Source organism: Epinephelus fuscoguttatus, linkage group LG10 (assembly GCF_011397635.1).
Source record: "Epinephelus fuscoguttatus linkage group LG10, E.fuscoguttatus.final_Chr_v1".
NCBI lineage: Eukaryota > Metazoa > Chordata > Actinopteri > Perciformes > Serranidae > Epinephelus > Epinephelus fuscoguttatus.
The window spans coordinates 7,434,412-7,460,223 of record NC_064761.1 but is presented as its reverse complement, the minus strand read 5'-3'; the positions used below and the strand labels follow the sequence as shown (position 1 = coordinate 7,460,223).

Here is a 25,812-nt window from a genome sequence, read left to right as displayed (position 1 = left end):
GCTTTGAATGTCAAAGTGCTGTGTACAGTTCCTGTGTTTTTTTCCATCTATGTATGGTGTATTCCTCTTTTTAACCACAGGTTCTCTATAGTATATAAGGTGACAGACAGACCAGCAGTCTGCACACTTACTCATCATGATGAAGCTGATTCTGTCTCTCGCTCTACTCTGCATGCTCTGCAACACAGGTAACTCTACACACTCCTAAACTGTATTTATACGGGCATTAGAATCTAATATAAACGTTTTAAGAGGTTACCTGGAATGTAATTTCAAAGTGAATCAAAGTGGTTTAGGGTAAGCTTTTTATTTTAAATAAACATGAGCGTGAAATGCCTCTATGCAGAAAACATGTTATAACATAAAGTGAGTACAGAAATAGGCAGGGCCCGGTAAGTTTGTAGAATAAACATTTAGATGAGGAGGTGAAGGGAGAGCTAAATAGTGTATTTGTCACAAGGAGGACACCTGTAGACAAAAACTGCAGCCATTTAAACTGATGCCTCAGCCTGTTAACTTCTTTTGCTGGACAATATTCATCACAATTATTCAAGAAATAATTGTGATGAATGACATTATTGTCATTTTAAGACCTTTTTTTGGCCACTGATATAATGATGACATAACAGCGTAACAACTGAAGGACAAAAAGCAATGAGCAATAAACTTTAAATTCCTAAGAATATTAAGACATTGGAATTTGAATGGCTGGTTCATATTAACGGGTTGTCCTCTGTCATTCTGCTTTAAAGATCAGAACAACTCTGCTGTTTATTCTGCCATCATGTTGGCTAAAATGTTGGTGATATTCTTATGTAAACAAACACACGTAAACACAGCAAGCCATATCGTGGTAAGCAAAAATGATCAAGGTTATGTCCATATATCTTACGATAAGTCGATAATGTCATTACTGCGACAGACCTAGAGTTGCCCCTTAAATGCCAGTAAGTAAGCTGAGGTAGTATTTTATTGTGAAATTGTGTATCTGTGGTTTTGTGGTTAAATCATTTATCAATTTAACAATTAAATATGTTTGTTGGTGCAGCTGGAGCTCTTACGTGTGAGGATAGTCAAAAAAACACCACCCATAGCTGTGCACCCAATGAATACTGTGCAGCAGCTGTCTCACAAGGTAAGTGTAAGAATCAATCTGTTGTTTCCTCATGTCATTTACCTTTTTTAAACAAGATTTCTTCATTACAGTGTTTGCTCTGCACATCTTTTTCATTAACATTTACAAACTGTACTTTGATTTCACAGGCAGCCCAGGAAATCAGCAGTCCAAATCATGTGTGGCATCCTCCATCTGCAATTCAGTCAATCAGGTGTTTTCGTTCAACTTTGGCTTCTATAACCTCACTGCCTCGGTTAAGTGCTGCAAAACAAACAGCTGCAACAGTGATGATGTGACCTGTAAGTGAAGTAAAAAGAATCTGTGTTGCTGCTGTCAAATGTCAGACTGCTGTGATGAGGAAAATGGGAAGTGTTTTTGGCATGTCTTTTGTTCTGTTTCAGACCCTGATAAACAAGAAAAAAATGACCTAAAGTGTTTCATCTGTGACAACTGTACCAAGACTGTACAGTGTGTGGGAGACCAGGACCACTGCCTCAGTGGGAGTGGTGAGCTCTAATGCTGCAAATCAAAGATAGTCTGTCAACATGTGTCACTTACTGCTGCCTTCCTTGTTATTTCTTCTTTGTGAGATTTGTAAAAACTGTGGTTTAATATAACAGTGATTTTGTCATCCACAGTGGCGACAAACAACACCGCCGAAAAAGTCTTTGGCTGTGCCTCGGAAAACCTGTGTGAAGCTTCCTCCAAGCTGAATTTCCTGTCTGACTATCTCAACTTCACCAGTGGACCAAACTGTTGTGTTTCCAGTCTTTGTAATTCTGCCTCGACTGTCAAACTGAGCGTTGCTCCTTTCCTGCTTGGACTCATAATGCTTGCTGCCTGTTAAAACAAAGAGCCTAATGTAGCTGTAAAGTGAACTGGAAAAAAATGATCAGAACATTAGGAGTTACCTATTATCACTACTTTTTGTGATATGTTTGTTATAATTTAAAATTTGAATCTTAACAAAATTGAATTAATATGGGTCAAATGCATATCTCCTCTTAGTCCAATATTTACTATTCTTTTAGCTCTGCTTTGGTCTCCACCACCTCCATATGAAAATATCTATCAGTAATATTTTTGTTTATTTGCCACTTATATTTACGTACATATAGACTGAGTGTTATGTCATGTAACCAACCATACTACTAATCAAATCTTTAAAATCAAAATGATTTAATTGGCTCTCTTGTTTTGTTTCTGTTGTAATATTTGAAATATAAATGAATGACTTCTGTAATACGTACTTACCACCTAATAAAACTTCTGATATGTTAAATGGTTCCTGGTTTATTTGTGTTGCGCAGAGCATTGAACTAAAAAGAATAATTAATGTGTTTAGAAAATCATGTTAGACTGGATGTAGAAATGGTTTATTAATATTTATACAACAGCTAGTTCTGACCAAGTAATTTGATTGGACAAGAGACCTTTCATGAGTGCTAATATAGAGTTCAGCATCACTGGGACTTTTGAATATACATGTTTCACTCTGCTTTATAGGTGTTCCAAACCGTTCATTACATTTACTGTTAATTTGCCTTCATTAATGGTCGTGGTGATGAAGTTTGCATTGCAAAGATGAACATATTTCCACAAATAACATTTGAATTAAATTATGAATGGTCATCAGAAGAAGACAAAGGTAAGGAAAGAAGCCTGGATACTTCACTGCAATCCTCCAGGTTTGCTCATAGAAGTCACAATGGTGTTGTCTTATCAAGCTGTTAACTCATCAAATCCACACATGCCACCAAAGCAACTGCCAACAGACTTTAATTTCACTGACTGCACAATAAATGGAAACATACATATACATGTACATAACACTTGTGTAGACGTACACAAAGTAGCAAACTAGTGTGCAGGAACGTCTAGTTGTGTGTTGCTTGGAGACAGTCCAGCCCTGGTCCAGTCAAATAAATGATTAAATAAACAAACAAATCGTAATCAGTTGTCACTTATTACTGTAAACTAATAAATGGAGCTTGTACAACTGTTGTATAAAAGCAGTATCACATGAAAGAGAATGCTGTTATACTGAATATCTGAAGTGTAGACTTGAGTTTGACAAGTCAAAAATTTCATGACTTTAGTCACGACTTGACAAGATCAAAAAAGGCTCGCAACTTGACTGGAACTTTAACAACAATGACTCATGACTTCACTTGGACTTGAACCTTTTGACTTGAATATAGCTGATAACTTCCCCCACACCCAGACACTAAAAAGTGTCTTATTTTAAAAATGGGCCACAATTCTATTCACTTTCCCCTAATTTCCTGAACCAACTAACGTTAGTGCTATTTAGTCCCAGCAAGGTGACACCTAATTCCCCCACGTCCACTTAGTTTGAATCAGTCCAACAGCATCCAGGCAAGTTGCAGGATAGAACAATGAAGGATTAATGTTACCTGTCTGAGCATTAGATAGAAAAAATGATACCAAAGATAATTTCTTTCACATACAAAAAAGTAAGTCTCAAGTCAAGGCAGGCAAGTCCGAAGTCTTAAACGTTAAGTTTCAATTCCTAAACAAGTCATAATATGCTCTTCACCAAATGTAATGTCATTTTAACAACAGAGTAATCAACTATTACATTTACAGAAATTATGAATGCTTTATAAATTTAAACTTGTTTTGTTAAAACAAGTTTTTCGGAAGTTGTTGCAACTCCATCTGTAATTTTCAACAGGCACGCTGTGCATACTGCAATTCATTTTTTTTTTTTTGGTTGATAAAAAAAAATGAGACTTACTTGTGACTGGCAAAACAATGACTTGGTCCCACCTCTGCTAAATATCAGTACGGTTGTGGTTATCAGCAGCTTCGTGCCTACAACCGAATCAAAGCTGCATGCACTGATATTCAGTACAACAGTGCTCCCTGTAGTGCGATATAGGCCTTTTTCACAGCAGACATTTTGACATGTCATGGTAGGAAAAGCACTGGTGAAACTGATAACATTAATGCTCGCTCAGTTCCATTAGGTGTCCCAGTAAACTATTCCAGTGATCCAGCATGCACAATGCCAGGACCTTCACTAAGTGAAATGCAGCCATCATTAATGTTAATAAATACACCCAGGCCTTTTGTATTATGACGTGTCAAAATGTCTGCCATGAAAAAGGTCTATTGCCTAAATCCAGGCCGATTCGGATTGACAACCAATGATGTCACCACTGTTCATATTTGGTTAACCCACAATCACACAATGTAGGGGGCCTATAGCTGCTAGATGCTCCACTTTTTTCATCTGCCAATCTTTAACTGGTTTAGAACCACATTTTAAGTGAGAGGATGATGATAAAATATGCTTAACAGTTTCAAGATATCTCTATTTCATTTTTCATTTCCAAAGTATTTGATATTACACACAAACTGAATTTGCACAGGCCTAATGTTTTGGATTTGTTTGTAGTAACTGGTGGAGTTAGACAGATAAAGGCTGGTTGTCATCCAACTCAGAGGATAAAAGAAATTGAAAAATATTGGCCACTTTGTGGTGGATAAGAGGGAAGTTTTACTGTGCTGTACTGTTGTCTATCTCTGTGATATAAAACGGCAGAACCTGCACATATTTAGTATGAAATTATAAATGTCAACGAATGCCATTACAAACACTGAAGAGAAAGACTTCAATGGCTTACAAGTCAAAACTTGTCCCTGAAGCCCTGAAGCTCCCTTGCAATTTTTTAAAGGTATTTTAGACATTCATATGGGTTAGTTTAAGGACCAAACCATTACTTGCCATGCTTTAGCCCATAAAATACAGCTGTATTTATTTGTCTCTTTCAGTACACTTTCAAAGTAGACCATGAAGTCTGACTGATTTCCTTCTTTCCAGGCAGCCATGGGTTTCAACACATTTGACTGTAGGATGAAAATCAACAGGTTCAGTCAACAGAAGCTTTTTGATGTCAGTTTTGAACCACTAAGTCCTCTGCATTTTTTCTGATACGTCAGTAGCTCACAAACAATGCAGGAGTTTATGTGTTCAGTCCACAACCTAGCCAGTTCCGTTAATGCTGACAGGTGCAAGTGTCTACTCAAAACTTCAGATATGAGGACAAACAAATAGCAACCACAAGCTCCATTTATGTTAAGTGCATTTTCACTTTATTACACTTGTTTTTAATTGAAATTTGATTTTACTGAAGAAGAGGTGGAAGTGCGGAAGATAGAAAATTATTATGCTTTGACTGCCCTCTGCACACTACCTGCTTACTATCAACAGTAGACAAGGAGTTCATTTGAAGTTATATTTTATCCAACTGAAAAATGCAGACCCAATATTCACTCTACGTTAAACTCTCCTGCAACTCCTGGGAAAATATACATCATTCTGTGCTAAATTTCATGTAGAAACAGATTGATCATATGGTGCAACAGAAAGAAAAACATGTTTTAAAGTACATTTGTGATTGTTATACGTTATTTTGTAGAAGCCAAGTTGCTCTCACAAACACCAGTAAGAGTTAATGTAAAGTTGAGATGTATTACACATTCAGTACATTCATACATTCAGTACTCTGACATAATATCAACTTCACCTGTATGTGTTAATTACAGACGTAAATACCTTCAAATAAATGCATAATTTTTTGTGTTTGTATAGAATACAAAAAGCTGAAGATAGTGTGTATTTACTAGATGTGCAGCTATCTTGCTGGTTGTAGCACTTGTGATAATGTGAGAGGAGTTTTCTCTCTCGTAAAGCTGATCCAGCAGAGAAGGTATCAATTATTGATCTTCTGGATTTAGACTCCACTGGACAGTATAGTAGTTTATTTCAGTCTCAGTTTATTCAGAAACTCCTCTATTTCTCCACACATTCGGTTCCTGTTTCTTTCTCTAATCCTCTCCAGAGTTCGAATGCTGTTCTTACGATAGGAAGATTGTTGTGGTATAGCTGCCGCCCTCATGTGATACTCTATCGACTTGTAGCTCTCCTTTCGAATGAAGTGTACATATTTTGCATAGTAGTTGTAAAGCATCTGTTCCCCTTCAGGATCCAGATCACTTTCCAGCAGTTCCTCATATATCTGGTCAGCATTAACTTGCTGATGGGACTCTGCGTATATGTTTGCAAGAGATATTTTTCTTTTCAGTGAAGAAAGAGGGTAAAGAGTAATCACTTCCCTATAGAGACTGATAGCTCTGTTGATCATGCTGTGCTCCAGGGGATTGTCCCTGTGTAAAAAGATTCTCTTCTTGTAGCAGATTGCAGCACACCTCTTCAGATAACGCTCATCTGGATGTCTTTCCAGAGCCTCCTCTGCCAAATCAATGGCCTCATCCATAGATACATAGATTCTGTATAGCCTTAGTAATGGCTTTAGACCACTGTAGCTGCTGATGGGCTTTCTTAAAACCCTTCTGGTTAACTCACGTGCTTCACTTTCAATTTTTTTCCCTTTCTTAGCACATTGCTCAAGGTACAAAGCAGCAAGGTACAAGTTCTCTGGATCGTGTTCCTTGGCGATCTTCATTTTCTCCAAGATGTCAGCCCCCAGCTCTTTGTTGCTGTGACTAAGAGCATTCTCTAACCCTATGACATGGCTGGTGTGCCACTCCACCATGTCTGGCTGCATCCTAATGGCTCTCTGGAAGTAATCTGTAGCCAGCTGCTTTTGTTCTGCGCTGAACTTCATCAGGGTCCAGGCTTTTTCAGCACACATCTCTGGATGGAGCTCATCCTGGGATGGAGATGGATATTCATTCATCAGGGCATCAACCTTTGACAGGTAAGCCTGACTCTCTGCTTGTTCTCCCAGGTGGTGGTGCAGCCAGGCCAGGTTCCCATAATTCACCACTAACCAGGGACCTTCATCTGAGACGGTGTTTCTCATCTGGCGGAAAGCCTCTGCAGCCCTGCCAAAGAAACGCTGAGCGTCATCGGTGAACCCCAGCTGGTAGTGGATGTACCCTTGCAGGTTGTAAATGTGACCCAGCCAGCTGTATCCCTCCTCAGTGCCAATGTCCTCTAGCTTGTCCTTGAGGCGGAAAAGTTTGGACCTGGTGGGGTCCAGATCCCAGGTGAAGTGGCACTGCAGGGCCTCCAGTGTTCTTTGACTCTGAGCAGCACTGGCAGAGATTAGAAATGAGAAATGCCAAATTACATATGCAGTATGGTCATATAATGTGCTCTGTGGTGTGCTATGTAACTGATGATCACTGTAATAACCCTTGTGCAAAGGAAATAAGGAAGGAACAATGAATGAAGGAATATGTGTGTCAGAGATTAAGGAAGGATTAAGACAAAACAAGAAAAAGAAGGAAATAAAGACAAAAAAGTCATGAATTAATGAGTGGAAAGGACATAAGGAAGGCGTTAATAGGGGAGGAAGCAGATGAAGAAAGAAGGGGAAAGAAATACAAACGCAGAAAACGCAGTGAGGACTAAAATGTAGGTAGGAAAGAAGAAACAGTAAGCGACAATTAATGGATGAAAGAGAAATAAGAAGTGAATGAAGCACAAATGTATCAGAAGGGGCAAAGGAAAAAATCATGGATGAAAAGAAAGAAGGGGATGTGGAAGGAGAGGAGAAAATGGGGGAAGAACTGAAGAGAATCAGGAAATAAAGAAGGAAGAAAGGAAGGAAAGGAGGGCAAAAGACGGAAACAGTGAGTCACAATGAATGGACAAATTAATAGGAAATAAAGGAGAGTATGAGAAGAATCAGACAGAAGACAGAAAAAGAAAGAGGAAGGAAGGGAATAAATGGGAATGAGGGGGAAACAGCTGAAAGGAACGAAAGACAGTAGAAAGGAAAGAAGAGAAACAAAACAGGCAAGAAACTAAAGAAAATAAAGGAATAAAAGGCACGAGGAAAAATAAAGATAGGAAAGCAGAGAAGAATAACATGCAATAGCAGATACTCACTTCATCATCCAGCTGTAGTTTGCTAAATATGAGTCTCTGGTTTCTGATCTTTACACTAAGTACACCGCTGCTTTGGGTGCAGCACCATAAAATCAGTAATGGTTAACTTGTTTTATGCTGTAAATGATGTAACGTTGAACACTATGGACTCGGTGGACTTCCTTTTCCCAGGAATAGAAACCTAGGCTAATTAGCTGGACAAATCAGTCAAATTACTCAGTCTAACATCAGAATGAACAACGTGTCTATACAACGAAGCTGAGGGACTCATGCACATTATATTTCACTGTGTGTCACCATATGATGTTCATTTACAACACAGCAATTATCAAGAATAACGGAGAGAGCATTTGGTAACATGACTCACCAGCTAGCAGTTCTCAATAGAGCTCGAAAGTTGCATGTTTCCGTTTCCGGTACTTGGGACCTTAAACATTGATTTCTCATAATGTATTTCAATGATTAGATGAAAATTATTTTCTGGTCCCGTTTGAATTGTGCCATGTATTTCACATATGTGAAGGCTCTGATTGGAGGTATTATTATTTAGTATTTATGTATTATGTAGTATTTGTTCAACAGCATTTTAAATATTGATTATCTGATATGAATTGTATACCTGCATGATGTCTGAAGTGTGGCAGAATAAAATTTTCCTCTTCACATCTGACCTGTTTGATCCCATTTATACTGGTGAGGACAGACTAAATGACAAACTGCTGTCAGTATAATCCAGTACAGTTCAGCAGCACCACAATCTACAACTCAACACTAAAGTAAAATGTTAGACTTAATACAACATTAAACAGCTTTTGTTTTTTTTTCTAGGTGTACCGAGTAAACTGTCAAGTCTCCATAAAAATGTAGACAGAAAGCATAATGATGAGACAAATGCAGTGATGGACAGTAACTAAGTATATTTACTCAAGTAGCTACTGTGCTTAAGTACAAATTTAATGTACTTGTACTTTGGGTATTTCCATTTTGTGCTGCTTTATACTGAGAGGGAAATACTGTACATTCTATTTATTTATTTGATAGCTATAGTTACTTTTAGTTTGTTTTATACCTTGTAAGTTTCATATTTACAAGTTGCTGTGCGTTGTTATAGATTAGACTAGTATCCTAGTGAAAGGTGTTAAAATTAGGCCTATATGTCTATGGATGGAACGGGCAGAGCAAGTTCACATCCGGGCATTTGGACTGTACTTGGCTGGATGCGGACTTTGAATTGGAACAGCACTTGGGCTGCGACCAAGTTCACAAGTCCGCAAGAACACAAGTACAGGCAAGAACACAGAAGCGTGAGCCCCGTGGAGTAATGCAAATGACGTCCCCCGGAAAACAAAGGATATGCCATTCACTACAGTTCACCACAATAAATTAAAAAATATGTATATAAATGAATGCCAAAATTTTATTGGTTACATTTCCATAAACATTTTCCTCCGAACAAACGAGTTAATTTCCACAAAACATAATTTTACAAACAAGACACAATAATAACACAGGTATAATGTGATCCTGAAAGTGTGCAGGAACATACTATTTAACAGAGGAAAATGATACAACCCTGTTTTGCTAATTAAACTCTTTCATTGGAGACAGCTGTGCATTGTGTCAAGACAATATGTGCACAATAGCGTGCACTAGGGCCCTTCGCAATAGTGTGCACTGGGGCCCGTCATCCTTACGCCACCACTAAAGTTAAAAGTATAATCAAATCAGAAATGATTAAGAAATGGCAGGAGGAATGGAACAAGGAAACTGAAGGTAGGCTCTACTTTACTACAGTATCCAAAAGAAAATAAGAGAAATGAGAGAAACCAGCACAACTGAACAGGAAGATATAATTTTGAGGATAACATTTGGACACACTGGTCTTAATAATAACCTTGGGTTTATTGGTAAACAGGAAACTGGGAGAAGAGAAATATTACATTTTCACATTTTGGGAAAAGACAGGGATTAGCAGAAGAATACGAGCATAAGGCCGCTCCGATCCACACTCCAGTTCAGACGGTGGCGGTAGTGCGCATAAAAGCTGTTTGCCAACCGCCATTAAACATCAGAGGGAAATAATGGTGACGTCAATTATTCTGCGACACAAGTACCGTGCATGTAGCATGTAGCAGCTGCAGATTCAAGCGACTTTTCTGGATCTTGCTGCTTGCAACGAGATTAAAACGATAATGCGACGTTCACTGACGACCCTGTGAGTAGTAACGGTAATATCTCAGCAGAAAAGAGCCGTCTGGAGTGTAATAAAACGAGCCAAAGGGCCAGAAACACCTAGTAACTTCGCTTGTGTTAAAGATAGTCAGCATGCTATCGTTAGCTGGAATTTGTGATTGTTTAACTTTATTTCTGACCCGTGTCGTGCTTTACTCGTGTTTCTTTTCAGATGACGATGTGACAGCCAGCCGTGTCTCGGTGGTGTTGTTGCGGAGCAGTGCATGTCCCATCCGCAGGAGGTGGAGGAGGGCAGGCGGAGGGTCTGAGCTCTGTGTCGGTGTCCGGGATGGAGACCTGGACCCCCAATCCCCGAGCTAAGCCTTTTATCCCCCGCCAGCAAAGAAGCCTGTACCTCACCTGGAAGTACAAATTAACCAACAAGAGGACGATCCGTCGGTTCTGTCAGGTCAGTAAGAAAAACAACTACTTGTCTTATGAAGATGAAGTGGTTGTGGATGTGTGGTGCAGCAGCAGCACAGAAAAGTCCCATTGACTTATGCACACCCTGCGCTTCAAACTAAATTTAAAACTCTTTATCTAAAGTTTACACAACTGTGACACTGTAGTTACTGTTTTTACCCATGTCTTGTATTCACCAAACAGTTGTAGCTCACATTACTAAGGTTTCAATTGCCCAAAATGGAAACTCTCCTTAGGAAATGTTGCCTTCTCTGTTCAAAGTAAAAGTTGCAAGACGTATTGCTTCTTCCAACCTAAGGGACTGTTTGTTATTTATGAGGATGGAGGGAGATGGTGCAAAAAAGAGGGAGGCTTGTCACATCATTTACTAAGCACCGGGGAAGGACGTACATTTTTTTTAATTTTGGCTTTGGGAAGGGACTCACAACTTTAAATGGGTCCGTCTTGTATTGATTAGGCCTAGACGTTAATTTTTAAAGAAAACATGCAGGTTTGGAAGGCATGTATTCTTTAAACTATTGCCAAAATTACACAGTTTATCATAACTATCAAAATAAGAAATTACCGTTGGTTTTTCAAATATCATATCATCTTTGAACACATCATGTGCAACAAATGCTTCCGTCAGGAAAAAAACAACACCAAAGCTGAGCTCAAAATAGTGATGGCCTCTTTCACCAAAATCACTTTATTCTACATCTCGTGTAAAATTTGGCCAAAAATAAACCATCTACACAAACTCTCCAGCACGAACAACAAGAGTGATAAGCCGAGAGGTTTTTAAACTCCAGGATTTTGTCTTCAGCTTGTAACTTTCAGTCATCAAAGGGTACGTTTCAAAATGGAATAACTATTTTATGGTGCTGAGAGGGCCATGCATTTTCCCCCAGTTACTCAGGGAAGCTCGAGGCAAAATATTACACTCCAGCCCACCTCCTTCCTCTGATAAGTAAAGAACAGTCCCTAATTAATCTTTTTTTAAATTCAGCTTCTGTTCAGTAATCTTTCTTGTGGGAGTAATTATTGTAATGCTTTGAAACCCACATGTCAAACAGAACTAAGAAAGGCCTAATTAGAAATGAAGTAAGGTCAGATTTCAGTGTATTTTTTTTCTTCCACAGGCTGGCGCTGTGTTGTTTCTGCTGATAACAGTCATAGTCAACATTAAACTCATCTTGGATACAAGAAGAGTAGCGAACGAGGATGCAGCAGCTCAAGAATATGGTGAGAAACATGTCCAGTGCTCTTTCTGTTCACATTGTTTCTTTTACATTTAGACTAGCACAACCACTGTAAGCTGGGCAAAATATTCAGGATGTTTAACAGGATGTAATAGAGGCTAACACTAGGCTAAAATATGACTATGACATTCTATAATGATCACATAACATAAGTGTTGTGAAAATAGTGACTGATGGTGACCTTAAACTGCTGAATAATTAAAGGTCCAGTGTGTAGGATTTGCGGGGGATATATTGGCAGAAATTGATATATTGTAGTAAGTATGTTGTCATCAGCGTATAATCACCTGAAAATAAGAAGTTGTGTTTGTTACCCCAGAATGAGCTGTTTATACCTACATAGGGAGCGTGTCATTGTCCACAGAGATTGCCATGTTGCACTGTGATGTTTCTACAGTAGCCCAGAACAGACAAATTACTGGCTCTAGATAGGGCCGCTCATGTTTTCATGTCGGCTACTGCAGTTAGCAGTCCCTCCGTGACAAGCATCCTCAGATTTTTTTTTTTTTTTTTGATTTTTTTTTTTAAAACTGCTTTATTCAGTGTTTTTACTGGTTTAAATCACCGGGCCCAGGGTCACCAGGTTCGTTTTGGAGAGGAAGGAAAAGTCAGCTCCTGGTAAAAAACCTGAGGGGTATTCCAGGTAGGAGGTTCAACAAACTCTGAGTCTATCCCTGAACTCTGAGTTGACTTACTCTGAGATGGGGAAACTCTGAGTTACCGGTTCCAGAACAGCTGATCTGAGTTAGTTCAGTCAACTCTGAGTATGTTCACTCTGAGTTAAACCGACAATAAAAAGCCATCATCAATGGAGCTCCGACTCCACGATTCACCATGGCAACAGGTAAATAAAAGACAGCGCCTCCATTTTAATCCAGTGGATGTAGAGATATTAATGCATGTGTAGCAGACGGTGCACGTTTATCTTTAAAAGAAGAGCCTGAGTCAGATTGAGGAAAGTGTAAATAAGGTAACCATAAAGTTAATAAAAAAGTTTTATTCAGTGTTGTCCGTGTATTCATCATATCAGACTTACATTTCCTTAATGAAGATAAAGTGGTGGAATCTGACTGTGTATCAGGCTGTAGATACATTAGGCTACATTATATTAATTATATACAATAATATATTTGTTCAGATTTAATCTGATGGGGAAAAACACAGGAGGCAGCAACTGAAAAACAGGAAGATTTAAAACATATAGGCTAGGCTATAGATCAAAGACATGAAGACATGACTGTAAACTCACAGTCTGACCCAGTAATAATATGTTTGGTGGTTTGCAGTTGAAAAGACATTGAGGTTAAAATACAGTAGATTTTAAAATGCTGGACATCTATTTGTATCTTGACTCAACAGCATTCAGTGACTTTATTTCAGCTACAAATGTAGTAAATTTAAAGACATTGAAATGCTGCTCCATTGCTCACTCAGAAATATGAACATATAATCCCCAATATTAGGCTATAGGAATTATGTTCCATCAGTGCGACCAGTGACATCAGTGATAGAGATCATTAGTCATTGATACTATGTGTCTAAAGCTTCATACCGATTTTTAAAATTTAAATAATTAGACCTACACATTATGTGCAATAAACATTTGGGAGCTGCTCTAACAGACTGACAGTCTGATCCTTGTGCACAGTGTTATAAAAAATAATAAATATAAAAAGGACAGAGGTTTGATTCTGAGCTGAGGATGAATTCTCGCTGTGTAATATTTGAATATAAAGACAAAAACCGATGTCCAAAGAAATGAATGATGTACATAAATTCAGTAACTTAAGACAGTCCTGAGTAACAAACTAATATCCAGCAGGATTTAGACTGTGACAGACGGTAAATCTCCGCTAATTAATGCGCTTCGATACAAGCTTTGACACGGACTGAATGAATGAGGAAATGAAACAGCGTGTAAGAGGGAGGAGACAGAGAAAAACTCAGGGTTTATTGAAGAAAACCTGTCAGCGAGCAGGTTAGGTTCACAGACTCAGTTGCCATGGTGATTGACTCAGAGTTTGATTTACCTCTCTTTCTGGAACTGGAAACCCAGAGTTTCCCTCATTTCAGGGTTAACATACTCAGAGTTTTCACTAAACCTGCTTTTTGGAATACCCCCCTGAACATCTGAAACTTAGTTATCAACAAAAAAAGATGAGAACACATTAGCGGGCGCTGGGCGCTGGGCTAGCAGACTGTCTGCAATGTGGCAAACAGCTCAAGAGAAGCACTGATTTTTAATGTGAAAGTGCTTTATTCAGTGTTTTTGCCAGTTTATAATCACCGGGTGTGTTTGTTTTGGAGAGGAAGAGACCTCTGTGGATAATTCGGCTTCTGGTAAAAATCTCTTGAATAATGAACTGTAGGAATTCTAACCAGGAGAAGTTTCAGCTGGTTGCAATCTGCAATCCTCACCACTAAATGCCACTAAATTTCCCTAAATCTTACACACTGTTCCTTTAAATAGGGTGACATTGTGTTTTGATAGCAGACATTGGTGGCACATAGTTTATAGGCATGTTTCAGAATTGACTTTTCATGAGGCTTTTGTCCACAGTTGACCTTTCAGGGTCACAGAATTTGATTGGCCGTAGAAATCAGAGCAGCAGTTGGTATACCGATAAGATCTGTAGGGAAAAATACTGTAGTAATACTACAGAAGTGCTACAGCTGCGCAGGAGTATTGTAGTTGGGTAAGGTTTCTCCGAGCAAAGTTTGACAATCATAAGGCCCGACAAAAAACTACAAATGTGAATGTGCAATAGACATCATAGCATAACAGCCTGTCACAGGTTACAGCGTGATGATTAGAGGAGAAATGGCAGAGCATCAAGGTCCAGGTGGAAAAAAAAAAAATCAATTGTTTAGGATTTTGCTAAAGGAAAGAAATCACCTGTCGATGTATATATGTAGATCAGATACAGAATCTGAATCTCACATTTCTCCTTTTTAGAGGACACAATACCCAACATGGAGACACCACGCAGGCCGGCTAATGGACGCAAGGTCCTGGACATTGAAGTGTACTCCAGCCGCTCCAAGGTCTACGTGGCAGTGGACGGCACCACTGTGAGTTAAGATGAAATAATGTTTCTTTAGGCATAACAAAATGTCCAACAGATCATATCTTTATTTTGTTTATCTCCTGCAGGTGTTGGAGGACGATATGCGGGAGCAGGGCAGAGGCATTCATGTGATTGTTCTCAACCAGGCAACTGTAAGAACTGACTGTATATTCTTTATCAAGTTAACAAATAACTTTTCTTTGATTTCTGTTTTATAGCTTTTATTTTTTTGTACCTGTAGTCGATACTTCTTAACCCATTCCTCCCACTGATGGGCTGTGCTCATAATATTCCTGATGGTGCTGCAAAATCCAACAAACAGCAGGCACTGAATTAATGACGTGTGTTTCTGTCTTGTGCGACTGAAGGGAATTTTTTTCTTTAATGAGAGAAAATTATAAACACAGAGCCAAATCTCTTTTTAAATGACATGAGGTCAGATCACTCAGATAAATCCCTTACTGTGTGTTTGTCTCAGGGTCATGTCATGGCCAAGAGGATATTTGACACCTACTCTCCCCACGAGGACGAAGCCATGATCCTCTTCCTCAACATGGTGACCCGGGGCCGAGTCCTCATCTTCACCATAAAGGTTAGACACTGCCGCTGTCTCAATGCTGGATCAGATATCAGTTATTCATATGATATTCATGCATTATTCAGACAGGCAACAAATTAAAAGACGATGTGTTTGTGTCCTGCAGGATGAGGGCACGTTCCACCTGAAGGATGCTGCTAAGAACCTGCTGAAGAGTCTGGGCAGCCAGGTGTCCCTGAACCTCAGCTGGAGGGACATGTGGACTCTGGTGGTGAAGAAAGGAGGTAGAGGAGCAAACTTTCATCCAAGATTATTTACTATGCAGTAACAATTATTATTATTAGTTCTAGGGATGCACCGATTTATCGGCTGACTGACTGTCATCCGCCCATCAGCATATTAGACAACATTCAGCGATAGCAGTGGCTAATGTTTTTCATTGTGTCACATCAATTTTGTGTATGTTTAAAAGCAGGGCTTCCGACTCACAGCCTAAAACTCAACTTAATGAGCAGATACAAGAGGAATACAATGACTGTTTTGGCAAAGGGCTCTGTGATCTCACTGTTGTGTGACAAGATGGCTAGTAGCAGCTGGCATACCGTCCTCCGGGAGACAATGGAAAATGTATTTGGGATGAACAGAGGTCTTCCCCGGGGCGCCTTTGAAACAAAAGGACGCAGTAAATTCACTAATGTCACGTCAGAGGACGCACCGCATTTCTTCCCTGATAATGCTACATTGTGAACAACAAATCTGTGCTAAAATCAGCAGGGGGGAGAGCTAATTTATGTTAGCTGTTAGCAGCTGGTGGCCGCAACTAACAGCTCATGGCGGTTGCATTGAGTTACATTATGATGCATTCAACCTCTATTCAGTAAAAGTGAGTATTTGGTGAAGGTAAATTCTAACATTCTTAGGTGTTTTGGGGGGCATCGTTTGGGTCTTTTCCGATACTGGTGCTGAAACAGTACCTTTTATGTGGAGCAGGTGTCAAAACAGTGCTTCAACCGATCATTTAAACAACAGTGAACAATGTGGATAGTTAACAGTGATTATTCACACTTTTTTATCACAGGTTTAAAATTGCATTATTTTGCATTTCAAAACAGCTAATGATAGAGAGAGCAGGTCAACAGTATATGCCACATAGAAGTGGTATACATCATCTGAAAGATGGAAATCTGAAGATTAATTTGAGATGCAGCTCAGCACTGTGTGTCAAGGTTTTCTAGTCATAAATCTGTATTAAAGCAACTCTTACCTTTGTTGCATTTCACAGAGCACTTAGAAAAAATTTGAACATCCACAACTCCCCCCTCCTCCATTACATCCTCATTACGTCTATGATAGACGTAGGCGTTGGCAAGGTAACGTTAGATATACAGAAGAGGAGAGCGAGTGTACGTAACTTCACAAACACAACCCCGGAGGTTGATACCAACAGAACCCATTTTCATGCAGTTATCTTGAGGTGAGAAGTTAAGGGACCTCTTTGAAAGTGCCTAACAACACCAACTGCTGTTTCCAGCTGGGGAAATAAACACTTTAGTGGACACACAGCCTTATTAAAGAAAAGTGAAGTAGCAAATCACCTGAATACTGTGACTAACTGTGTAGCCGTCTTGCAAATAATTCCTTTTTTTCTAGCTATTATGGATAATGTGTCTAAGTGCCTAATTGTCTCTGTGCTGAAACTTTAATGCCCAAAAAGTAGTATTCTGGACAGCCCTTATGTCTGTTCAGATACTCCACAGACATCAGTGAAGAGCTTTCTTAATCCACACAGACGATTTAAAACCAGGCTGAGTTTGTTCTAAGTGCCCTGCATGCTTAGTTTTTTCTAATTTATGGTTTTCAGAAAAGCCTATAATCTTCAGGCTATTATGTTTCATTTTAAAATTTAGTGTCTGAAAACCTAACGCAGCAAGAGCAGGATTTATTTATTTTATTTTTTTAAAAAAAATATTTTTCTGGGCATTTTTTGCCTTTAATTGATAGGGAAGTGAAGTGTGAAGGGGGGAGAGAGAGAGGGAGTGACATGCAGCAAAGGGCCACAGGCTGGAGTCGAACCCGGGCCGCTGCGGCAACAGCCTTGTACATGGGGCGCCGCTCTACTACAAAGCCACTGACGCCCCAAAAGCAGGAATTTTGAGGGACAGTATATGTCATATAATACAAGTCATATTTACTTGTGGTTCAGATATGTCTCACTGCAGTTGTGTTTCAGTAAAGCTTCTCATGTTAGTTATTGATAATTAACTTGAAAATGATGAAACTCATGATGCTATTACTCAGACGAAAGTGTCTGGATTGTATTTCATTATCTTGCTGGTGCTAGTAGCAACAAACCCACACCATCGCAGACACTGTATTCATTTATTTATTTATTTATTTATTTATTTACATGCTGTGCTGTTTTTGGCCAAAAAGCCCATTTTGGCCACAGAACAAGACACGCTCTCCCCTCCAGTTTACCAGTACACTTTACATTGGAGTCTGTTTGCATTGTTCACATGTAGTCAGTGAGAAAAAGGGAGAAATAAGAGCTCAGTTAAGGGAGTAAGGTGAGGATTAAGAGAGAATTTACAGTAAGTTTAATCAACTAATGATGCTTGCTTTATGTCAGTACCTGTTTTGACCTGCTGTGTGTGTGTGTGTGTGTGTGCGTGCGTGTGCGTGCGTGTGCACGTGCGTGTGCACGTGCGTGCGTGCGTGCGTGCGTGCATGCGTGTCGTTCCAGGTCAGGTGTATGGAGAAAAGCACTCAAAGTCTCCAGCTCTGTCCACCTGGGGAGACCCGGTGTTGCTGAAGACTGAGGTGCAGCTCACTGCCTCTGAAGGTAACAAACAGTCCCAGCATGCTTGTAAAAGTGTAAACCATGTCTAATTGCTCATATTGTGATGCACCTTGATGGCCAAAAGCTAACATAACCTTAAATCCAAAGCACTTAAGATGTCTAACAAACTGAATGTGATCGTGTATCCTGCAGAGGCAGAGTGCCACTGGGCAGACACCGAGCTCAACAGGAGGAGAAAGCTCTTCTGCAGCAAAGTGGAAGGATACGGCAGCATCTGCAGCTGCAAAGACCCGGCGCCCATCGAGTTCAACCCTGACCCTGTAAGACACACAGCAGGACTGTTTACTTAACTGTTAGATGTTTTTTTCATTGAGCTGCACATGATAGAGAGGGGAGCCAAGCTGGACTTAGCTTCGATTTTTGAGTTTTACGCAACCACATGAAAAGCATTTTTGGTGGAACCCTTTTAAATTAATTTACTCTTTGCAGGGTATTTCATAGCTGCTCAACAAACTGTTAAAGGTTTAGCTCAGAATTTTTTGGAATGTGCCTATTTGCTTCCTAATGGAGTGCTAGCAGACAGTATTTTTGAACAGAGCAAAAACTGTGGATTTTATCCACCATGAGTTGTACCCTTTTTCCACCAAAATTAGCATGCTGAGTTTTTGAAGGCTGGAAAACGCACTAAAAATAAGCAAGAGACTCCTCTCCCATTGCCAGCAGACAAGTGTGCCTTTTTCTTTTTCTAGTGTCTCATGTTTGGCGTCATGAACACAGTGACTGACAGTGACTCAACATTTTTTTCTCTCCAGCTGCCCAACAATAATGTTATCAATGTCCCAGTGGCTGTCATAGCAGGGAACAGACCCAACTATCTCTACAGGTAAGATCTGAAAACTAATGATGTAACTGATCAAGATGATTATTAAGCTTTTTTTGTTTTGTTTTTTCTAAGAAAGAAAGCAGCAGCAGCAATGGCAGAAATTGTTCCAAAGAGTCAAGATGTTTTTAAATTTATCATGCAGTACTCAGTAAAGTACAGTAAAGTGGAGGTTACACAGATAAACTGCATTTCAACATCTCTGCCTTTTATCCATGAAGAAATTAGGCTTACAGACAGGAAATATTTCCATACATAAAATACTTAGCACCACCTTTTGTTAAATTAGAAAAAGTAAATTGCACTCATTCCTCTCTTTACGCCTGCTTTTCATGTGTTTCCAGGATGCTGAGGTCGCTTCTTTCAGCTCACGGCGTCAACCCGCAGATGATCACTGTCTTCATCGATGGATATTATGAGGTACCAGAATTTTGTTTCCTCTCTCTCGCATCATATCTGTCCATGGTGCCCCTCAATACACAATATAAGTACAAACACCATGGCACTATGGCTGTAAATCCTCCGTTCTTTATTGAAGATGGTCAGAAGTGTTCAGAAGAGCTTTTGTTGCTCTGAATACTTCAAGAGGCCTACTATGCTCCTTTTTGGGTTCATAGTTGTATTTAAGGTTTCTGCTGGAACATGTTTACATGCTTTAATGTTCAAAAACACTTTATTTTCCTCATACTGTCTGTGCTGGAACACTTGTATTTATCTCTTTCAGAGAAGGCTCCATTTTACTGCATATGCCTTTAAGCCATGTGATTGCAAACATGAAATGGCTGTAATGGCAATTGCAGCACTTTCTACCATGAAAAATTGTCAGTGAAAGTTTCTGAACAAAACCAGACATGTTTCAGCAGGAATATAATCTGAAATCAAGGAGAAATCTACATAATCAGCAACCAAGATTACATGTTTCCCTGAAGTTAGCATGTAACTACATGTACACTAGAAGTGTCCTTGCAGTAGGGGAATGACTATGACAGAATAGCAGCCCTTTGTACCATAATAAAATCACCAATACAAGCTTCAGAACAGCCGGACATGTTCCAGGAATTTGATATGATGGGATGTACAACATTGACAACCAAGTTTCCATTGTTATCCTAGTGTTATCTTGTAGCTTCCTGTAACAGTGCAGGCTATGTAATGTAAACACTTGGAGTTGCGTGCCAAGATGACTATATCAAGAAATCGGGCATACTGTTGCCAGCGTAAAAAAACTGTTGGAAATGGAATGTTCAGAATCATAGAAAATGTGAGATTTTTGCTCACAGAGATTACTACTACACACATTTACCTCATTATTTGAAACTTGGGCCATATTTAATATGAACATCCTTCATTGTTCCACAATTTAAAAGACACAAAGTATCTGATTTAATTCTGTAGACAATGTTAAACATCAACACTTTTGAAATAATTTATCTAATCTATATAGCAAAAAGTGTGTAAATGCCTTTGTCCATATACGTTTGTATACTTTGTTACTATGTTCTGGGGCTGTTTGGATGACTGCACCTGTGGACCTAACGAGACATTACTTGACCTGTATGAATCTAGTTCATCTTAAGGGGAGAAAGAGGGGGATTGTTATTTCACATGCCAAGGCCATTAGGGTGAGTTTCAGAACAGATAAAAAAAATTATGCTTTATTTGATACCTTACTTCAAGAAATAAAACCTCTTTTTTGTTGTTTGTTTTTTCAATTAAAAATAAATTTCTCAACTGTTAAATGTCTGAAATACAAGCAGACATACAGGAATGTCAAATCAAGTCAAGAAGTGGCAGAATTTTGATTTACATCAGGACAGTCAATGCTAAATTTAGTAGTTGACTATGTTTTATAGTCTGTGCTACAGACACATTTCTGTTGCCTCCAAACAGAGGTTCAGTAGTTAGCAATAGCCATGTGAGGCTATGTTGTTATATGAGGCTATGTCAGTGTGACCCCTGTGATCAGAAGAGATGAGATGAGTTCAGGCTCTGATAACACTCTAATCAGTTTATTATCATTATCTAGTACTATTTTGTTGTTTGCCTTCCTGTGACACTATATCCCCGAGTGGCTCTACCTACCACTCATACATTTTTGTGTGTTTTCAATCCAGGAGCCTATGGATGTCGTAGAGCTGTTTGGACTGAAGGGAGTTCAGCACACACCAATCAGCATCAAGAATGCCAGAGTGTCCCAGGTAAACAGCTGTTAGCTCCTCATTTAAGGGCCAGAATTCACCTCACTGAAAGAAAAACTGATTTATAAAAGTAGACAAATCACAAGCCATTGTCACCTGGATTTTATGTTTCCACTGTGTGTATCACTCAGAACTGTCACATCCATGAAAATGTTTGGAGGTTCAGCCCTATTCAAGTCACTGAAGGGATACTTTGCTGATTTTCAACCAGCTTTGTATTAAAACAGTGTGGGTAGTATATGTAAATGAACATGGTCAGCTTCCCTCCATCTGAACAGTGCCCAGATATCCCACCTCGCTGGGGATGACGTAAATTATGACATCCGGCAGAGTTTCGCTGGCTCCTGGGCTGTTGCTCGAACTACAGGCTGTACTTATGCACGCCACCCATGCCTCCACTGTGGACACAAAGAGTATAGAAGCAGGTTGAGAGACAGACCTGCCACCCTCCCTCTCTGTCAAACTCTGACTGAAATCCGATCAAATGGTAGAACGAAGCAGTGCTGGTCAAATGTATATCAAGATTATGTTACTACACTGCCTATTTGTTGCTTAAAATGTTTCTAGAAACATATTTTAGTGTTTTGTTTCGCTGTAATCCTGAGATTTTGTAAAAAGGAAGGAGGTGCCATACTGTTTCCTGCACAGTGAGAACAGAGGCTGGAAAAAAAGATCAAATGGTAGAACTAGGCAGCGGTGATCAAATATAAACCCAAGATTCTGTCACTGAGTTGCATATTTCTAGCCTTAAAGGGATAGTGCACCCTAAAATGAAAATTCAGCCATTATCTACTCACCCATATGCCGAGGGAGGCTCAGGTGAAGTTTCAGAGTCCTCACATCCCCTGTGGAGATTCCAGGGGAGAGTGGGTAGCAGCACAACTCCACCTAATGGAGGCTGACGGCACAGTTTTATTTAAAGGCCATCTTTCCAGCAGTGAAGTACCTCTTTAAAGGAACTAGTACCTCTAGCCGTTTTGCTTTTTTACATTTTTTTTTTCTTTCTGTTGGAAAAAAGTCTTTGTTCTCTGTCGCAGCACTACAAGGCGAGTCTGACTGCAACCTTCAACCTTCATCCAGTGAGTACTTCAGTTTCCTTTTGTCAAGACAAACAAGAAAAGTTATTATTTTATGTAGCTGATGAATGAGCAGAGATGTGTGGAGTTCAAGTGATACTCAAACCTTAAATATGTTCAGTATCAAGCACTCAGACTCTGAAGGAGGCTGTAAAACGAGGGTGGCATTTTTTAAATTTGTCTTTTTTAATGAAGAATAACAGATTATTGACTTTATATATATTGTGTTATCCTTAGTCAGTTTTTGCATTGATTGTAACTCTCAGATAACACTCAACTTAGTCACAATGGCACTGACCCAGCATGCATTATTTTTTCAGGAGGCCAATTTTGCCATCGTCCTTGAAGAAGACCTGGATATCTCCATTGACTTCTTCAGGTACGTCTTAACAGCATGCACAAACACTCCTAAAGGTAACTAAGTAATTATTATATATGTTATTAGACTTGAAATAAGTCAACTTATAAATGAGTTGATGCGCAACATTAATTAGCGGCTATTTTAATGATCTGTTTATTGTTTCAGTCATCAAGCAAAAATGCCAAATATTTGCAAATAAGATTATTTAAGTTTTTACTCTTCTGACTTTTTATAGAAAAAAAGCACATTGGAAAAAAATCAGTCGTCAATGGATAATAAAAATAATTAGTTGCAGCCTGATATGGATTCTCTACGTGTTACCTTGCAAAGATTTTTGTCACTTTGTAAAAACTGAAATAAATGCCAAGACTATTTGTGAATATACCTTAGCAGATGTGTCATTTAATTATTCACTGAAAACAGATTTTGTTTTCAGTGTTGACGTGTAGACAGAGAAAAGAGTTTTTTGGACATATATTAGAGACGTCAGAGTGCGCCATTATGTCCTTAGCGAGGTGTGACAAATGAGGCAACATTATGTGCAATAACGGACGTGACCAAAATAGTGCTGGCTCTAAACTTCAGGACTGTATACATGTTTACACATGTGCAGTTCCTTTTCCACTAATGAGGAACAGAGATGTCAGAATGCGTGACGGAGGCCATTGTTACAGGTTGCCTTCTGGTAATAGTTTTTTTTTTCTCAGGCGTCTGATTGGCCAACATCTTGTTCCTTTTCTTTGAGTGGTTTTAGAGTTAAGGTTGGTATGGCATGCACCTGGCAGCTCTTCAGTTGTGTTTTGCATTTTCATTTGGACAGAGATTTTTTATGAAATTGTCACTGTGGACAGGAAAGTTTTTTTTTTTTTTTTTTTTTTTTTTGAGAACGGAGGGGAAAACCTGTTCTCAAAAATCCCATGTGTGCGTGGCCGAGGTCTATGTAACTTAAATGAAGGCATTTATTCTCATATTGGGTTCTATACCTGCACCATCGCCAAATTAAATGGGAAACTGAAATAAAAAAATTGGTCACAAGCCAAGTTATCAATGATCCAATCTGAACATTAAAGTAATGATCAAAGCAAAATTAACTGACTGTACAGAATCAAGCAGCTGTTCACTCTGCAACTCTTTAAAATGATTTTATTAGAGACATTAGAGGAAATTTATACATTTTTTTTTATTATCATTTATGGGGACATAAGCTATAATAAAAAGTTTATGTTGTGTTATATCGAGCCCAGTGCTGCCATGTTAAAGAACATGTTCTGGACTTCACAACCTCAGATTTAAGCATCAGAAGGGGTACAAACTTGTCATAATTTGGCATAAAGTGACCCCTGAGGATGGCTCAGGATTTCATTTCAATATTGCAGCATCACCCAAAAAGAGTGGTCAGGGGATGACGTTCTTCTCTAGGCTGATGTGGAAGTTAGCATCGCACAGGTTCCCACGTCAAAAAGCCTAAGGGATTTCTCCTGTGGATTTTGGATTATTGTTGAAAATGAGCTCTGTGGCAAACAAATGTTTATGATACTTAAACATTTTGTATCTTCACAATGAACACTGCTTTTATGATGACTGAAGCCTAAATGTAAAAAGCTAACATTAACATCACCACCATAACATGACTGTAAAGCTGTGTTCAGCGCGACTCAGCGTGTCCTGTAGTCCCATCAGCCACTTGTTTGCAACCACCTTTTTTAAGACACAAACAAGCTTCAGAATTCACAAGTGGGGTATTTACTGACATATTTTATGTTGTAGAACAAAACGTGAAAGTCTCTTAAGCTTGTGTTAAACACAAACCTTGTTTCAAGGCGTTAAACCGAAAACCCATTTCAAAGATCCATTGACTTTGAGACGAGGGAACCGTGAGTGGTAAAATGCTAACTCTTTTCTCGGTCTTAGGACTCATTCCTGGGGAACTCTTTATATCGGTTAGCGGAGCGAGACAAAAACACACTGGAAGATGAGTCCTTCTGATGAGTGTTATTTATTTTTATTAATTATTGACAATATGGCAGTATTTGAGTGCCTAAACTGTTACAGTCAGGTCCATAATTATTTGGACAATGATACAGTTGTCGTCATTTTGGCTCTGTACACCACCACAATGGGTTTTAAATGAATGCTTCAAAACTCATTGGATGATGCTTCACAGTGCAGATGGACATTGACCTGAAGCATACTGCAAAAGCAACCAAAGACATTTTTAAGGCAAAGAAGTGGAATGTTCTGCAATGGCCAAGTCATATCATCTGACCTGAATCCAACTGAGCATGCGTTTCTCTTGCTGAAGCCAAAACTGAAGGCAAAACACCCAAAACACAAGCAGGAAGACGGCTGCAGTAAAGGGCTGGCAGAGCATCACCAGGGAAGAAACCCAGCATCTGATGATGCCTATGTGTCCAACACTTCAGGCAGTCATTGACTGTAAAGGATTTGCAACCAAGTATTAAAACTGACTGTTTAATTGATGATTATGTTAGTTTGTCCAAATACTTATGAGCCCTTAAGGTCGGGGGACTGTGTGAAGAAATGGTTGTAATTCCTACACAGTTCATACTACATTTTTGAAAAAAGCCTTAAATGAAAGCTGAGAGTCTGCACTTTAAGCAGGTATTCATTGTTTCATTTAAAACCCACTGTGGTGGTGTACAGAGCCAAAATGACGACAACTGTATCATTGTCCAAATAATTTTGGACCTGACTGTAAGTTGAGAGAAGCACCAGGTTACCCACCCTACCTTTGAAGGACACTTTAATGTCGGGTTAGCTTTGCTGCGGCAAGGGAATAAACCTGAGGTCTGTTGGGCTAGCAGACGCACATTGTCCCCTCATCATTCCTTTTCCAAATAATTATGGACCTGACTGTACATTAAGAAATATGGCTCATAAGCCACTGTAGACAACAAGCCAAAATGGACCTGCCTTATAATGATGTAGTGAAATGGAGCGCTTGATACAGTAGCCTGATTATGTCACC

General features: G+C 39.2%; 3 protein-coding genes across 3 annotated transcripts in view; 2 read left to right on the top strand and 1 right to left on the bottom strand.

Moving 5' to 3' along the window:
* Positions 1-107: 107 nt before the first annotated feature.
* Positions 108-2,399, top strand: LOC125895344 (urokinase plasminogen activator surface receptor-like). The gene is made up of 5 exons (XM_049587098.1): positions 108-188; positions 1,049-1,135; positions 1,264-1,416; positions 1,519-1,623; positions 1,756-2,399. Exons 1-5 carry the CDS (start codon positions 137-139, stop codon positions 1,962-1,964), a joined length of 606 nt encoding a protein of 201 aa, XP_049443055.1. The 5' UTR covers positions 108-136; the 3' UTR covers positions 1,965-2,399.
* A 2,923-nt stretch (positions 2,400-5,322) lies between these two features.
* On the bottom strand, positions 5,323-8,134 carry LOC125895332 (interferon-induced protein with tetratricopeptide repeats 5-like). The gene is made up of 2 exons (XM_049587084.1): positions 8,007-8,134; positions 5,323-7,207 (listed from the first exon to the last, which is right to left on the bottom strand). Exons 1-2 carry the CDS (start codon positions 8,012-8,014, stop codon positions 5,908-5,910), a joined length of 1,308 nt encoding a protein of 435 aa, XP_049443041.1. The 5' UTR covers positions 8,015-8,134; the 3' UTR covers positions 5,323-5,907.
* A 1,960-nt stretch (positions 8,135-10,094) lies between these two features.
* pomgnt1 (protein O-linked mannose N-acetylglucosaminyltransferase 1 (beta 1,2-)) overlaps positions 10,095-25,812 on the top strand; it is a 29,446-nt gene continuing 13,728 nt past the window's right edge. Inside the window, exons 1-14 of the mRNA XM_049587077.1 lie at positions 10,095-10,221; positions 10,411-10,647; positions 11,783-11,885; positions 14,859-14,974; positions 15,057-15,122; positions 15,449-15,562; positions 15,675-15,792; positions 18,252-18,350; positions 18,501-18,628; positions 19,121-19,191; positions 19,533-19,608; positions 21,303-21,386; positions 22,424-22,465; positions 22,783-22,841. Coding sequence (XP_049443034.1) covers positions 10,528-10,647; positions 11,783-11,885; positions 14,859-14,974; positions 15,057-15,122; positions 15,449-15,562; positions 15,675-15,792; positions 18,252-18,350; positions 18,501-18,628; positions 19,121-19,191; positions 19,533-19,608; positions 21,303-21,386; positions 22,424-22,465; positions 22,783-22,841 — 1,196 coding nt within the window. The 5' untranslated portion in view covers positions 10,095-10,221; positions 10,411-10,527. The remainder of the gene's footprint in view (positions 10,222-10,410; positions 10,648-11,782; positions 11,886-14,858; positions 14,975-15,056; positions 15,123-15,448; positions 15,563-15,674; positions 15,793-18,251; positions 18,351-18,500; positions 18,629-19,120; positions 19,192-19,532; positions 19,609-21,302; positions 21,387-22,423; positions 22,466-22,782; positions 22,842-25,812) is intronic.